General features: G+C 49.8%; 2 protein-coding genes across 2 annotated transcripts; both read left to right on the top strand.

Annotated features, from left to right (window-relative positions):
• The first annotated feature begins 1,551 nt into the window (after nucleotides 1-1,551).
• Nucleotides 1,552-5,274, top strand: LOC134732112 (proline-rich protein 23D1-like). The gene is made up of 4 exons (XM_063614849.1): nucleotides 1,552-1,821; nucleotides 2,914-2,978; nucleotides 3,217-3,284; nucleotides 3,523-5,274. The coding sequence occupies exons 1-4, from the start codon at nucleotides 1,745-1,747 to the stop codon at nucleotides 4,153-4,155; spliced, it is 843 nt and encodes a 280-aa protein (XP_063470919.1). The 5' UTR covers nucleotides 1,552-1,744; the 3' UTR covers nucleotides 4,156-5,274.
• Nucleotides 5,275-9,369: 4,095 nt separating this feature from the next.
• LOC134732111 (proline-rich protein 23D1-like) lies at nucleotides 9,370-13,092 on the top strand. Its single transcript, XM_063614848.1, has 4 exons — nucleotides 9,370-9,639; nucleotides 10,732-10,796; nucleotides 11,035-11,102; nucleotides 11,341-13,092. Exons 1-4 carry the CDS (start codon nucleotides 9,563-9,565, stop codon nucleotides 11,971-11,973), a joined length of 843 nt encoding a protein of 280 aa, XP_063470918.1. The 5' UTR covers nucleotides 9,370-9,562; the 3' UTR covers nucleotides 11,974-13,092.
• Nucleotides 13,093-14,970: the final 1,878 nt, after the last annotated feature.

Here is a 14,970-nt window from a genome sequence, read left to right as displayed (position 1 = left end):
GTAGAGGTGGGGACTCGCTACGTTGTCCTGGCTGGTCTCTACCTCCTGGGCCCTTGGGCTCAAGCCAGCCTCCTGCCTTTGCCTCCCAAAGTACTGGGATCACAGGCATTAGCCATCACTCCTAGCCCAAGATATTAATACAGTAAATATTAACACCTATCTCGGATTGGATATCTCATAACGATTACAGGTGGTCACAGGTTACAAGGGTAGTGATAATGGAATCACCACGATCTTGGTGATGCACCATCTAAAACTCCTGCCTTCCTCAATTCTGATCACAGAGATGAAGACCACATGAAACTCTTGCACGTTTTCTTTCACGATTTGGCCTAGAAATGATACATCCAGTCTCCTGGATTTTAGAATGTCCATTTTGAAAATCAAGGAGATGAGGCCAAGACGGTCTTCTGTGTGTGCAGAATGAGATGAGAACTGCATAAATGTCTGAGGCAGTTATTCCATAATTCTCCTATTCACCAATTGTTTTTACACCCCAGATGGAAGGAAGGAAGGAAGGAAGGAAGGGAGGGAGGAGGGAAGGAAGGAAGTAAGGAAGCAGGGAAGGGGAAGGGAGGAAGAAAGGAAGTGCGGAAGGAGGGAGGGAGGGAGGGACAGAGGGAGGGAGGGAGGGAGGGACAAAGGGAGGGAGCGAGGGAGAGACGCAGGGATGGAGGGAGGGAGGCAGGAAGGGACGGAGGGACGGAGGGAGGGACGGAGGGAGGCAGGGAGGGAAGGGACTTAGGGAGGGAGGAAGGGAAGTGATGGAGGGAGGGTGGGAGGCAGGAAGGAAGGAGAAAATATCTGAAAGAAAGAAGAAAAGGAAAGATAGAAAGAGAAAATATCCACCGAAAACACAATGAGTTAACACCAATGGACTTTCTCCATTCAAAGAAGGGTCTGCACCCCAGGAACAGCCACTTCATCCTGGTTAAACGCACACACACACACACACACACACACACGCTTTCTTAGCACATTCAGAAATCCAATCCAAGTTTCCTTCGGGTCATCGTGAGATTCGCAGCAGTATTTGTCAAATGCTCTTAGATTGAACTCCTACAGCACCTTCTTACTTGGATAGGAAGAAAGAAGGCAGCTGATTTAGAAAAAATGGCAGGAATTCAAGGAGAGTCGCTCGGAGATGCTTGTGAATTTCCTTCCGCTTCTGTTCCCTTGACACTTCATTTCATATACATCACATGCCCCAGGACAGCCACTGTGAAAGTTAACATGTTTTTATTGCATGAAAATATAAAAGGCACACATTAAAATCTCTTTGAGCGATAGATGAATTGGGTATTACAGCAAGTGTCTATCATTATTAGGCAAGACCTAGAGGTTGGGAGGGGGCAGGAAACAGGTCGCCTGTTGATGGGATTAGGCAGCTTCTGTTGATTGGTCATCTATCGATTGAGCTATGGCTAAATCCTCCTTGAGGGCCCCTCCCATTGTCATACCGGGAACAGCCAATCACATCAGTTCCTGCTGACAAATCCCCTGGCTCCACACCCTGTTGACAGTATAAAGGATTCCCCCAAGAGCTCAGTTGTCAGAGCCTGATGCACCTGCCGCTGGCTGGCCACGGCCCCGTCGCTCCACAGCGCAAGTCTTCGGGAGCAGCTTTGGGGCTGACACCGCTCTCTCAAATTAAGTAAAGGATCCAGAAACCAAAAAGAAATCTTTGCAGGACACAGACAAACACTGGCATTGGCTGACTTGGAGAACCCTGGAAGTTTTCACCATGAAAGGTTCCCGGCGCCCAAGAAGCCCCAGTGATTCCTGCACGGAATCCAAGAGCGAACACGCGGGAGAGAGCGGGTGAGCTTTGCTATGTGCTGGGGACACCTGCAGGGTGACCTGCCTGTGGGGTGTGTGGGTGTGTGTTGGAGAGAGAGGGGAAGGGAAAGGAGACGCATGAACCTGCCATGAGATTGGGTGTTTTGAATTTGGGGCAAGAGGGAAGTGAGTTGCCCCTAAGTCATCACAAGGTGCTGGGAAGGCTTCTACAACCCAACCACACACATATCTCAGGGCAGCCCCACTTTCAATCCACCCAACCAGCTCCACAGGGAATGGGCTCTGTGGTCTGCAAGAAGGGAGATTGTAGGACCTGATGTCAGGAGTTCATGATCTACTGAGGAAAAAAAGAAAGAGCAGTTTCCCCCTTTTTTAATTTTTAATTTTTATATTTGTATTATTTACTGATTTATTTTATTGAGACAGCGTCTCACTCCGATGGTCCACACTGGAGTGCAGTGGCGCGGTTTTAGCTGACTGCAGGCTCCACCTCTGAGTCTCAGGCCATCCTCCCGCCTGAGCCTCCTGAGTAGGTGAGACCACAGGCGTGCACCACCGTGCCCCACTAATGTTTTGTATTTTTAGTAGAGACTAGGTTTCACCATGTTGCCCAGGCTGCTCTCAAACTCCTGGACTCAAGCAATCCTCCTACCTCGGCCTCCCAAAGTGCTGGGATTATAGGCGTGTGCCATCATGTCTGACAAATTCCTTCCTCTCTTCTTGCTTTTCTTGGAATCCTAAGACCCCGTTCCTATGTTACCTCTACAGACAGAGGTGCCACATTTCCGGCATCTCAACGTCTTTCTCCAGGTCCTCACACCCAAGGAGAGGTTTCTAACTCTCGCCTGCGTGAGCTCCTGAAAGGGTAAACTGCTCCCTGCGGGCACCGACCCTCCTTCCCTGCCTTTTCTTCACCCAGGGAAGCTCAGGTAGATGGGGTGAGAACAAGAACAGCTGGGAGTTAGGACAGATTGGGAGCAGGTCTCACAGGAAGTGGATGACGAGTCCGTGACCTTGAATGAAAGGCAGGGAAGTGGAGTGAATTCGTGGGGATTCGGGGAATTGGACGTCAGGTAACTGCCCGAAATCTGACTGTGTCTCTCTGTCCTACAGCTCCAGCAGCACGCAATCGAATGCCCCAAAACGCCAGAAAGTGGAGGAGCTGGGTCCTCAGCCAGGTGAGGCATCTTCTCTTTTTCATCCTGAGTCTCCTGCTAGGAAGCCTGTGTCCCATCACATCATGAGATGAGCAGCTGTGCTGTCCAGAGTGTCGGGAGCTTCCTCCTGCAGCTCCGTGGGCGGGTGTCCTGTACCTGGCTTCTTCTGCATTTGGTCTTTCTCACGGTGGCACCTTTAACCCTCAAGGGCATCCTGCATGACAAGGGCTTTCACCTGCACACTCTGCTCTCTCCACAGGTGTAGAACCAGCTCCAGTACAGCCAGGTCCCCACCACCCTGCACAGCAGCCCCTGGAGCTGCCCCAGGTAAGGTCGCTCCATCTAGGTGGGCGCGGGTGAGACAGGTCTGCCTGAGCTCCAGGCCCTAGGGGACTTCCAGGAAATGACCCTCCCAAGGGGCGTCAATGAAAGTGCAAATTCTGGGTGTCCCTGCAGGGTTTAATTTATGCCTGGGGAAGTTACCGACAGCTCTCCTGCCTTGGTCTGTCCCTGTTTGAGCCCCCCCTCAGAGGACAATGACTGACCCATGGCTTTTCTCCCCCAGGGCCCACAGCTTCCCCACAGGAAGCTGATCATCGTGGTCCTGGAACCAGGAATGCTCCTGCACCTGCGGCTGGGAGAGGAGGTCTTGCTGCTGGACCCACAGGGAGCCCTGCGACTCAGCCTCGTCAGTGTGCTCCTCCTGGTGGTCCCTGAGCAAGTCCTGATGTCCTTGAAGGATCTCTTGTACCCTGCCCATGCCCGCTGGCTCCTGTTCACGAGCACAGAGACTGTCTGGGAGATTGACATTGAAAATGGATCTGTGAGAGCCCAGAGAGCAGAGAATGTGTGCGTGGCGCCTTCAGTAAAAGAGAGTGAGGCTCCCCAAGGCTTCCTGCCCGTGATGGGACCCCCGTCAAACCTTGTGCATGGAATCGGCCCTTCTTCCCGGCGTGTCCTCTACCTCAAACCTTGCTACAGAGCCGCTGTGCCCCAGGGCTCGTCCCAAATGCCCAAGCCTAGGCCCTGGAGACAGGCTCTGCCTGAAGAATTCAACTTGGATCTCCATGGCCTGGAGCCCCTGCCCAACTCTGCCCTCAGACCTCTACCTCCCTCACCCAGTCCGGAGCCCACAATCTGCCACGAGGTTCTATGGAGGCCAATGTGCAAGGCCCGAAGACGTCTCTTCTCAGGCTGATGGGCCGTGAACCCTCAGGCACCAGATGGCAATCAGAGATGCTCTGTTCAGAATGAAGCACGCCTGCGTTTTCATGGTGTCTGCCTGCACAGGTGTCTCTGCTCCTCGGAGGAGAGATGCTGCGCGAGCTGGAGAGGTGGAGAAATGCTCCGTCCTCTCACCTGAACCTTTGCTCTGCCTCAGATGCTCTTGATTTGTATAAAAGAGCAACCTTGAGATTGGGGCACAAAATATTTGCAAATCTATACACGCAAGGACTGCTCATACCCAGAATACACGGAGACTTGTCAATACTCCAATGGAACAAACAAACGATTCTGTTCAAAACCCAGCAAGAGACTTGAGCAGACATTTCCTCAAAGAGGATGCAAACAAACACTTCAGAAAGTGTTCAGTATCCCTCCCCGGGGAAATGTATGTCAAATACACCTTGAAATACAACCGAGAAGCTCTTAGAGAAGCCACCATGACAATGCCTGACCGTCCCAAGCGCTGCAGAGCATGTGGAGAAAGTGGAACGCTCTGACAGTGCCGGTTGAAATCCAAATGGGACAACCCGCAGGGAGAAAGAGTTTCATTGATTCCTAATCAATGCAATAGGCACTTCTTGGAACCATCTTTCCCACCCTGAGATAGTTGTTCTAAAGAAATTAGAACTCATGTGGACAAGGTTGAGGGCAGAGGCTTCTAGCACCTGTCCTCACCATCGCCAAAACATGGAAGGCACTTTAATGTCACTCAGCAGTGACTAGAAACAGGAACTGTGACCCATTCTTTCAATGGGATGCAATTCAGCAATGAATGGGCTGGGATTTTTGTTTGTAAATTCAGTTCCAAGAATGAGTAGTGAATAAGTTGTTGGAACACTTGAAGGTATGTTTGGACTCTTAGGCTATGTGAGACTTATCCCGAGATTGTAACTCTCATGAAATTGACACGCACATCAAGCCTGTGTGATCGACATTCAGTTTCCAATTGAGGTTTGCTGTAAAACACATACTAGATTTTGCATCAGATAATGAAGCCTTGTAGCATGTATCTTATTCATCACTGCAATGTAAATTCTATTGCTGTTGATTCTATCTGTATTTCTTGGGTTAAATAAAAATGTTAAAATGATTTTCGTCTATTTGCGTTTATTTGCTTTAATGTGTTTGCCCAAAAATCTCCATTTCTGGGCCGGGCGAGGTGGCTGATGCCTGTCATCCCAGCACTTCCGGAGACCGAGGCGGGTGGATCACGAGGTCAGGAGATCGAGACCTTCCTAGCTAACACAGCGAAACCCCATCTCTACGAAAAAACAAATACAAAAAAATCAGCTGGGTGTGGCGGCGGGCGCGCGTAGTCCCAGCTACTCGGGAGGCCGAGGCAGGAGAATGGCGTGAAGACAGGAGGCAGAGCCTGCAGTGAGCCGAGGTCACTCCACTGCACTCCAGCCTGGACGAGAGTGAAAGACCCTGTCTCAAAAAAAAAGAAAACTAAATCTCCATTTCTGCCCACGCCCAGTACTTCCCACTTGTAAACCCAGCACATCGGGAGGCTGAGGGGCGCTGATCACTAGAGCCCAGGAGATGGAAACCAGCCTGGGCAACATGAGGAAACCCCATATCTAGACACAATGCAAAAACTAGGCAGGTGTGGGATCTCCCCACTCCAGAGGCTGAGGAGGGAGGATGCCTTCAGTCCAGGAAGCAGAGGTTGCAGTGATCTGAGATCGTGCCATTGCACTCCATCCTGAGTGACAGAGTGAGACCCGCTCTAAAAATAATTATAATAATAAATAAAGTAAAATGAAATAAAACTCCATTTCTACAGCAAATTGTTTTATTTCTGTTGGGTACAAGGCACAGATGGTAGAGCCCACAGTAAGTGGATTGAGAGGAGCTTTCTCCAGGCAAAAGAGCATCCGCCACTCCACAGATAACAGCACACACACACACACACACACACACACACACACACTCAAACAATCACAAAAGACATCTACGAGTCCATTTATACCCCCACCACAGGTCATCTTCAGATTTCCCCCAGCGTTTCTCAAATGCATGAGTTTGCACTTCTAAGGAGTCTTTTGTGAATAGATCCCCAGAGGTGGTCTCTTTGGACTATTATAGGGGAGTCACAAATAGAAACTCTCTCACAACATCTCATATGCTGCCCCCTTTTTTTTTTTGAGACACAATCTCCCTCTGTCATCCAGGCTGGAGTGCAATGGGACCATCTCAGCTCATCTCACTACAACTTCCGCCTCCCAGGTTCAAGCAATTCTCGTGTCTCAGCCTCCCAAGTAGCTGGGTCTACAGGTGCACCCCACCATACTTGGCTAATTTTTATATTTTCAGTAGAGTTGGGGTTTCACCACATTGGTCAAGCTGCTCTTCAACTCCTGACATCTGGTGATCCGCCCGCCTCGACCTCCCAGAGTGCTGGGATTACAGGCATGTGCCATTGTGCTCGGCATACTTCCATTTTTTAGGAGTTCAAACAAATTCTGGGTAACAATCCCCAAAAGAGTCACTGTAAAAGTCAATTCATTTTGTACTATGGAAACATTAGTAAGACACATAAAAAAAAATCATTTCAGCCAATAAATAAAGAGGCTAGAGAAAAAGTGAGAATCACTCTTATGCCATGTCTACTGGAATGGGTGGGGGGTGGGGCAGGGCTCTCCTGGCCCACCAGGAAGCACCAACACTAGCCGATCAAATGGTCAACAAACAGCATTCTTTTTTTTTTTTCTTTAATTTTTTGAGATAGAGTTTAGCTTTTGTTGCCCAGGCTGGAGTGCAATGGCGCGATCTCAGCTCACCACAACCTCTGCCTCCCAGGTTCAAGTGATTCTCCTGCCTCAGCCTCCCGAGTAGCTGGGATTAAAGGCACGTGCCACTATGACAGGCTGATTTGTATTTTTAGTAGAGTCAGGGTTTCTCCATGTTGGTCAGGCTGATCTTGAACTCCCGACTTCAGATGACTGGCCCCCTTGGCCTCCCAATGTGCTGGGATTACAGGGGTGAACGACCATTCCACCCTGGACAGTATTCTTTACTGATGTATTTATTAATTCACTAACATGAATATTCTAACATTACAAACTAGGCCATTCAACACAACTATGTATTAAGATATAGTTAAGGAAAGAATGTACTAAAAGCGATTGGGAACATTAACATTGCTTTCCACACATTTTCTTTTTAAGAACGGACATGTGTTTATCACAGTTCTGGAGGCTGGAAGTCCAAGATGAGGGTGCCAGCATTATCTGGGTCTGGTGAGGACCCTCTTCCAGGTTGGAGACTGTCATATCCTCCCTGTCTCCTCTCATGGAAGGTGCTGGCGAGCTCTCTTCTGTCACTTTCAGAAGGGCACTAATCCCATCTACGAGGGCTCCACCTTCATAATCTCATCATCTCCCAATGGCCCCACCTGCTAATACCTTCACATTGGAGGTTTGAGGGTTAAAATTTAAGCCTAAAGGAAAAAACCTTTTCTTTTTGAGACACAGGCTTGCTCTGTTGCCCAGGCTGAAGTTGAGTGGCACGATCTCGGCTCTCTGCAGCCTTGACATCCCAGGCTCAAGCGATCCTCCCACTTCACCTTCTGAAATACCTGCGACTACAGGCACTTACCACCACACTTGGCTGATTTTTAAATTTTTTGTAGAGGTGGGGACTCGCTACGTTGTCCTGGCTGGTCTCTACCTCCTGGGCCCTTGGGCTCAAGCCAGCCTCCTGCCTTTGCCTCCCAAAGTACTGGGATCACAGGCATTAGCCATCACTCCTAGCCCAAGATATTAATACAGTAAATATTAACACCTATCTCGGATTGGATATCTCATAACGATTACAGGTGGTCACAGGTTACAAGGGTAGTGATAATGGAATCACCACGATCTTGGTGATGCACCATCTAAAACTCCTGCCTTCCTCAATTCTGATCACAGAGATGAAGACCACATGAAACTCTTGCACGTTTTCTTTCACGATTTGGCCTAGAAATGATACATCCAGTCTCCTGGATTTTAGAATGTCCATTTTGAAAATCAAGGAGATGAGGCCAAGACGGTCTTCTGTGTGTGCAGAATGAGATGAGAACTGCATAAATGTCTGAGGCAGTTATTCCATAATTCTCCTATTCACCAATTGTTTTTACACCCCAGATGGAAGGAAGGAAGGAAGGAAGGAAGGAAGGGAGGGAGGAGGGAAGGAAGGAAGTAAGGAAGCAGGGAAGGGGAAGGGAGGAAGAAAGGAAGTGCGGAAGGAGGGAGGGAGGGAGGGACAGAGGGAGGGAGGGAGGGAGGGACAAAGGGAGGGAGCGAGGGAGAGACGCAGGGATGGAGGGAGGGAGGCAGGAAGGGACGGAGGGACGGAGGGAGGGACGGAGGGAGGCAGGGAGGGAAGGGACTTAGGGAGGGAGGAAGGGAAGTGATGGAGGGAGGGTGGGAGGCAGGAAGGAAGGAGAAAATATCTGAAAGAAAGAAGAAAAGGAAAGATAGAAAGAGAAAATATCCACCGAAAACACAATGAGTTAACACCAATGGACTTTCTCCATTCAAAGAAGGGTCTGCACCCCAGGAACAGCCACTTCATCCTGGTTAAACGCACACACACACACACACACACACACACGCTTTCTTAGCACATTCAGAAATCCAATCCAAGTTTCCTTCGGGTCATCGTGAGATTCGCAGCAGTATTTGTCAAATGCTCTTAGATTGAACTCCTACAGCACCTTCTTACTTGGATAGGAAGAAAGAAGGCAGCTGATTTAGAAAAAATGGCAGGAATTCAAGGAGAGTCGCTCGGAGATGCTTGTGAATTTCCTTCCGCTTCTGTTCCCTTGACACTTCATTTCATATACATCACATGCCCCAGGACAGCCACTGTGAAAGTTAACATGTTTTTATTGCATGAAAATATAAAAGGCACACATTAAAATCTCTTTGAGCGATAGATGAATTGGGTATTACAGCAAGTGTCTATCATTATTAGGCAAGACCTAGAGGTTGGGAGGGGGCAGGAAACAGGTCGCCTGTTGATGGGATTAGGCAGCTTCTGTTGATTGGTCATCTATCGATTGAGCTATGGCTAAATCCTCCTTGAGGGCCCCTCCCATTGTCATACCGGGAACAGCCAATCACATCAGTTCCTGCTGACAAATCCCCTGGCTCCACACCCTGTTGACAGTATAAAGGATTCCCCCAAGAGCTCAGTTGTCAGAGCCTGATGCACCTGCCGCTGGCTGGCCACGGCCCCGTCGCTCCACAGCGCAAGTCTTCGGGAGCAGCTTTGGGGCTGACACCGCTCTCTCAAATTAAGTAAAGGATCCAGAAACCAAAAAGAAATCTTTGCAGGACACAGACAAACACTGGCATTGGCTGACTTGGAGAACCCTGGAAGTTTTCACCATGAAAGGTTCCCGGCGCCCAAGAAGCCCCAGTGATTCCTGCACGGAATCCAAGAGCGAACACGCGGGAGAGAGCGGGTGAGCTTTGCTATGTGCTGGGGACACCTGCAGGGTGACCTGCCTGTGGGGTGTGTGGGTGTGTGTTGGAGAGAGAGGGGAAGGGAAAGGAGACGCATGAACCTGCCATGAGATTGGGTGTTTTGAATTTGGGGCAAGAGGGAAGTGAGTTGCCCCTAAGTCATCACAAGGTGCTGGGAAGGCTTCTACAACCCAACCACACACATATCTCAGGGCAGCCCCACTTTCAATCCACCCAACCAGCTCCACAGGGAATGGGCTCTGTGGTCTGCAAGAAGGGAGATTGTAGGACCTGATGTCAGGAGTTCATGATCTACTGAGGAAAAAAAGAAAGAGCAGTTTCCCCCTTTTTTAATTTTTAATTTTTATATTTGTATTATTTACTGATTTATTTTATTGAGACAGCGTCTCACTCCGATGGTCCACACTGGAGTGCAGTGGCGCGGTTTTAGCTGACTGCAGGCTCCACCTCTGAGTCTCAGGCCATCCTCCCGCCTGAGCCTCCTGAGTAGGTGAGACCACAGGCGTGCACCACCGTGCCCCACTAATGTTTTGTATTTTTAGTAGAGACTAGGTTTCACCATGTTGCCCAGGCTGCTCTCAAACTCCTGGACTCAAGCAATCCTCCTACCTCGGCCTCCCAAAGTGCTGGGATTATAGGCGTGTGCCATCATGTCTGACAAATTCCTTCCTCTCTTCTTGCTTTTCTTGGAATCCTAAGACCCCGTTCCTATGTTACCTCTACAGACAGAGGTGCCACATTTCCGGCATCTCAACGTCTTTCTCCAGGTCCTCACACCCAAGGAGAGGTTTCTAACTCTCGCCTGCGTGAGCTCCTGAAAGGGTAAACTGCTCCCTGCGGGCACCGACCCTCCTTCCCTGCCTTTTCTTCACCCAGGGAAGCTCAGGTAGATGGGGTGAGAACAAGAACAGCTGGGAGTTAGGACAGATTGGGAGCAGGTCTCACAGGAAGTGGATGACGAGTCCGTGACCTTGAATGAAAGGCAGGGAAGTGGAGTGAATTCGTGGGGATTCGGGGAATTGGACGTCAGGTAACTGCCCGAAATCTGACTGTGTCTCTCTGTCCTACAGCTCCAGCAGCACGCAATCGAATGCCCCAAAACGCCAGAAAGTGGAGGAGCTGGGTCCTCAGCCAGGTGAGGCATCTTCTCTTTTTCATCCTGAGTCTCCTGCTAGGAAGCCTGTGTCCCATCACATCATGAGATGAGCAGCTGTGCTGTCCAGAGTGTCGGGAGCTTCCTCCTGCAGCTCCGTGGGCGGGTGTCCTGTACCTGGCTTCTTCTGCATTTGGTCTTTCTCACGGTGGCACCTTTAACCCTCAAGGGCATCCTGCATGACAAGGGCTTTCACCTGCACACTCTGCTCTCTCCACAGGTGTAGAACCAGCTCCAGTACAGCCAGGTCCCCACCACCCTGCACAGCAGCCCCTGGAGCTGCCCCAGGTAAGGTCGCTCCATCTAGGTGGGCGCGGGTGAGACAGGTCTGCCTGAGCTCCAGGCCCTAGGGGACTTCCAGGAAATGACCCTCCCAAGGGGCGTCAATGAAAGTGCAAATTCTGGGTGTCCCTGCAGGGTTTAATTTATGCCTGGGGAAGTTACCGACAGCTCTCCTGCCTTGGTCTGTCCCTGTTTGAGCCCCCCCTCAGAGGACAATGACTGACCCATGGCTTTTCTCCCCCAGGGCCCACAGCTTCCCCACAGGAAGCTGATCATCGTGGTCCTGGAACCAGGAATGCTCCTGCACCTGCGGCTGGGAGAGGAGGTCTTGCTGCTGGACCCACAGGGAGCCCTGCGACTCAGCCTCGTCAGTGTGCTCCTCCTGGTGGTCCCTGAGCAAGTCCTGATGTCCTTGAAGGATCTCTTGTACCCTGCCCATGCCCGCTGGCTCCTGTTCACGAGCACAGAGACTGTCTGGGAGATTGACATTGAAAATGGATCTGTGAGAGCCCAGAGAGCAGAGAATGTGTGCGTGGCGCCTTCAGTAAAAGAGAGTGAGGCTCCCCAAGGCTTCCTGCCCGTGATGGGACCCCCGTCAAACCTTGTGCATGGAATCGGCCCTTCTTCCCGGCGTGTCCTCTACCTCAAACCTTGCTACAGAGCCGCTGTGCCCCAGGGCTCGTCCCAAATGCCCAAGCCTAGGCCCTGGAGACAGGCTCTGCCTGAAGAATTCAACTTGGATCTCCATGGCCTGGAGCCCCTGCCCAACTCTGCCCTCAGACCTCTACCTCCCTCACCCAGTCCGGAGCCCACAATCTGCCACGAGGTTCTATGGAGGCCAATGTGCAAGGCCCGAAGACGTCTCTTCTCAGGCTGATGGGCCGTGAACCCTCAGGCACCAGATGGCAATCAGAGATGCTCTGTTCAGAATGAAGCACGCCTGCGTTTTCATGGTGTCTGCCTGCACAGGTGTCTCTGCTCCTCGGAGGAGAGATGCTGCGCGAGCTGGAGAGGTGGAGAAATGCTCCGTCCTCTCACCTGAACCTTTGCTCTGCCTCAGATGCTCTTGATTTGTATAAAAGAGCAACCTTGAGATTGGGGCACAAAATATTTGCAAATCTATACACGCAAGGACTGCTCATACCCAGAATACACGGAGACTTGTCAATACTCCAATGGAACAAACAAACGATTCTGTTCAAAACCCAGCAAGAGACTTGAGCAGACATTTCCTCAAAGAGGATGCAAACAAACACTTCAGAAAGTGTTCAGTATCCCTCCCCGGGGAAATGTATGTCAAATACACCTTGAAATACAACCGAGAAGCTCTTAGAGAAGCCACCATGACAATGCCTGACCGTCCCAAGCGCTGCAGAGCATGTGGAGAAAGTGGAACGCTCTGACAGTGCCGGTTGAAATCCAAATGGGACAACCCGCAGGGAGAAAGAGTTTCATTGATTCCTAATCAATGCAATAGGCACTTCTTGGAACCATCTTTCCCACCCTGAGATAGTTGTTCTAAAGAAATTAGAACTCATGTGGACAAGGTTGAGGGCAGAGGCTTCTAGCACCTGTCCTCACCATCGCCAAAACATGGAAGGCACTTTAATGTCACTCAGCAGTGACTAGAAACAGGAACTGTGACCCATTCTTTCAATGGGATGCAATTCAGCAATGAATGGGCTGGGATTTTTGTTTGTAAATTCAGTTCCAAGAATGAGTAGTGAATAAGTTGTTGGAACACTTGAAGGTATGTTTGGACTCTTAGGCTATGTGAGACTTATCCCGAGATTGTAACTCTCATGAAATTGACACGCACATCAAGCCTGTGTGATCGACATTCAGTTTCCAATTGAGGTTTGCTGTAAAACACATACTAGATTTTGCATCAGATAATGAAGCCTTGTAGCATGTATCTTATTCATCACTGCAATGTAAATTCTATTGCTGTTGATTCTATCTGTATTTCTTGGGTTAAATAAAAATGTTAAAATGATTTTCGTCTATTTGCGTTTATTTGCTTTAATGTGTTTGCCCAAAAATCTCCATTTCTGGGCCGGGCGAGGTGGCTGATGCCTGTCATCCCAGCACTTCCGGAGACCGAGGCGGGTGGATCACGAGGTCAGGAGATCGAGACCTTCCTAGCTAACACAGCGAAACCCCATCTCTACGAAAAAACAAATACAAAAAAATCAGCTGGGTGTGGCGGCGGGCGCGCGTAGTCCCAGCTACTCGGGAGGCCGAGGCAGGAGAATGGCGTGAAGACAGGAGGCAGAGCCTGCAGTGAGCCGAGGTCACTCCACTGCACTCCAGCCTGGACGAGAGTGAAAGACCCTGTCTCAAAAAAAAAGAAAACTAAATCTCCATTTCTGCCCACGCCCAGTACTTCCCACTTGTAAACCCAGCACATCGGGAGGCTGAGGGGCGCTGATCACTAGAGCCCAGGAGATGGAAACCAGCCTGGGCAACATGAGGAAACCCCATATCTAGACACAATGCAAAAACTAGGCAGGTGTGGGATCTCCCCACTCCAGAGGCTGAGGAGGGAGGATGCCTTCAGTCCAGGAAGCAGAGGTTGCAGTGATCTGAGATCGTGCCATTGCACTCCATCCTGAGTGACAGAGTGAGACCCGCTCTAAAAATAATTATAATAATAAATAAAGTAAAATGAAATAAAACTCCATTTCTACAGCAAATTGTTTTATTTCTGTTGGGTACAAGGCACAGATGGTAGAGCCCACAGTAAGTGGATTGAGAGGAGCTTTCTCCAGGCAAAAGAGCATCCGCCACTCCACAGATAACAGCACACACACACACACACACACACACACACACTCAAACAATCACAAAAGACATCTACGAGTCCATTTATACCCCCACCACAGGTCATCTTCAGATTTCCCCCAGCGTTTCTCAAATGCATGAGTTTGCACTTCTAAGGAGTCTTTTGTGAATAGATCCCCAGAGGTGGTCTCTTTGGACTATTATAGGGGAGTCACAAATAGAAACTCTCTCACAACATCTCATATGCTGCCCCCTTTTTTTTTTTGAGACACAATCTCCCTCTGTCATCCAGGCTGGAGTGCAATGGGACCATCTCAGCTCATCTCACTACAACTTCCGCCTCCCAGGTTCAAGCAATTCTCGTGTCTCAGCCTCCCAAGTAGCTGGGTCTACAGGTGCACCCCACCATACTTGGCTAATTTTTATATTTTCAGTAGAGTTGGGGTTTCACCACATTGGTCAAGCTGCTCTTCAACTCCTGACATCTGGTGATCCGCCCGCCTCGACCTCCCAGAGTGCTGGGATTACAGGCATGTGCCATTGTGCTCGGCATACTTCCATTTTTTAGGAGTTCAAACAAATTCTGGGTAACAATCCCCAAAAGAGTCACTGTAAAAGTCAATTCATTTTGTACTATGGAAACATTAGTAAGACACATAAAAAAAAATCATTTCAGCCAATAAATAAAGAGGCTAGAGAAAAAGTGAGAATCACTCTTATGCCATGTCTACTGGAATGGGTGGGGGGTGGGGCAGGGCTCTCCTGGCCCACCAGGAAGCACCAACACTAGCCGATCAAATGGTCAACAAACAGCATTCTTTTTTTTTTTTCTTTAATTTTTTGAGATAGAGTTTAGCTTTTGTTGCCCAGGCTGGAGTGCAATGGCGCGATCTCAGCTCACCACAACCTCTGCCTCCCAGGTTCAAGTGATTCTCCTGCCTCAGCCTCCCGAGTAGCTGGGATTAAAGGCACGTGCCACTATGACAGGCTGATTTGTATTTTTAGTAGAGTCAGGGTTTCTCCATGTTGGTCAGGCTGATCTTGAACTCCCGACTTCAGATGACTGGCCCCCTTGGCCTCCCAATGTGCT

This window comes from Symphalangus syndactylus, chromosome 13 (genome assembly GCF_028878055.3).
Source record: "Symphalangus syndactylus isolate Jambi chromosome 13, NHGRI_mSymSyn1-v2.1_pri, whole genome shotgun sequence".
NCBI classification, from domain to species: domain Eukaryota; kingdom Metazoa; phylum Chordata; class Mammalia; order Primates; family Hylobatidae; genus Symphalangus; species Symphalangus syndactylus.
The sequence above is the reverse complement of the archived record's forward strand: the minus strand, read 5'-3'. Positions and strand labels throughout refer to the sequence as shown.

Excerpts from the sequence above, each read along its gene's own strand:
- LOC134732112 (XM_063614849.1), top strand. The coding sequence starts at position 1,745 with ATGAAAGGTTCCCGGCGCCCAAGAAGCCCCAGTGATTCCTGCACGGAA. Across the intron at positions 1,822-2,913 it reads GAACACGCGGGAGAGAGCGG|CTCCAGCAGCACGCAATCGA; the intron begins GTGAGCTTTGCT and ends TCTGTCCTACAG. Across the intron at positions 3,285-3,522 it reads AGCCCCTGGAGCTGCCCCAG|GGCCCACAGCTTCCCCACAG; the intron begins GTAAGGTCGCTC and ends TTTCTCCCCCAG.
- LOC134732111 (XM_063614848.1), top strand. The coding sequence starts at position 9,563 with ATGAAAGGTTCCCGGCGCCCAAGAAGCCCCAGTGATTCCTGCACGGAA. Across the intron at positions 9,640-10,731 it reads GAACACGCGGGAGAGAGCGG|CTCCAGCAGCACGCAATCGA; the intron begins GTGAGCTTTGCT and ends TCTGTCCTACAG. Across the intron at positions 11,103-11,340 it reads AGCCCCTGGAGCTGCCCCAG|GGCCCACAGCTTCCCCACAG; the intron begins GTAAGGTCGCTC and ends TTTCTCCCCCAG.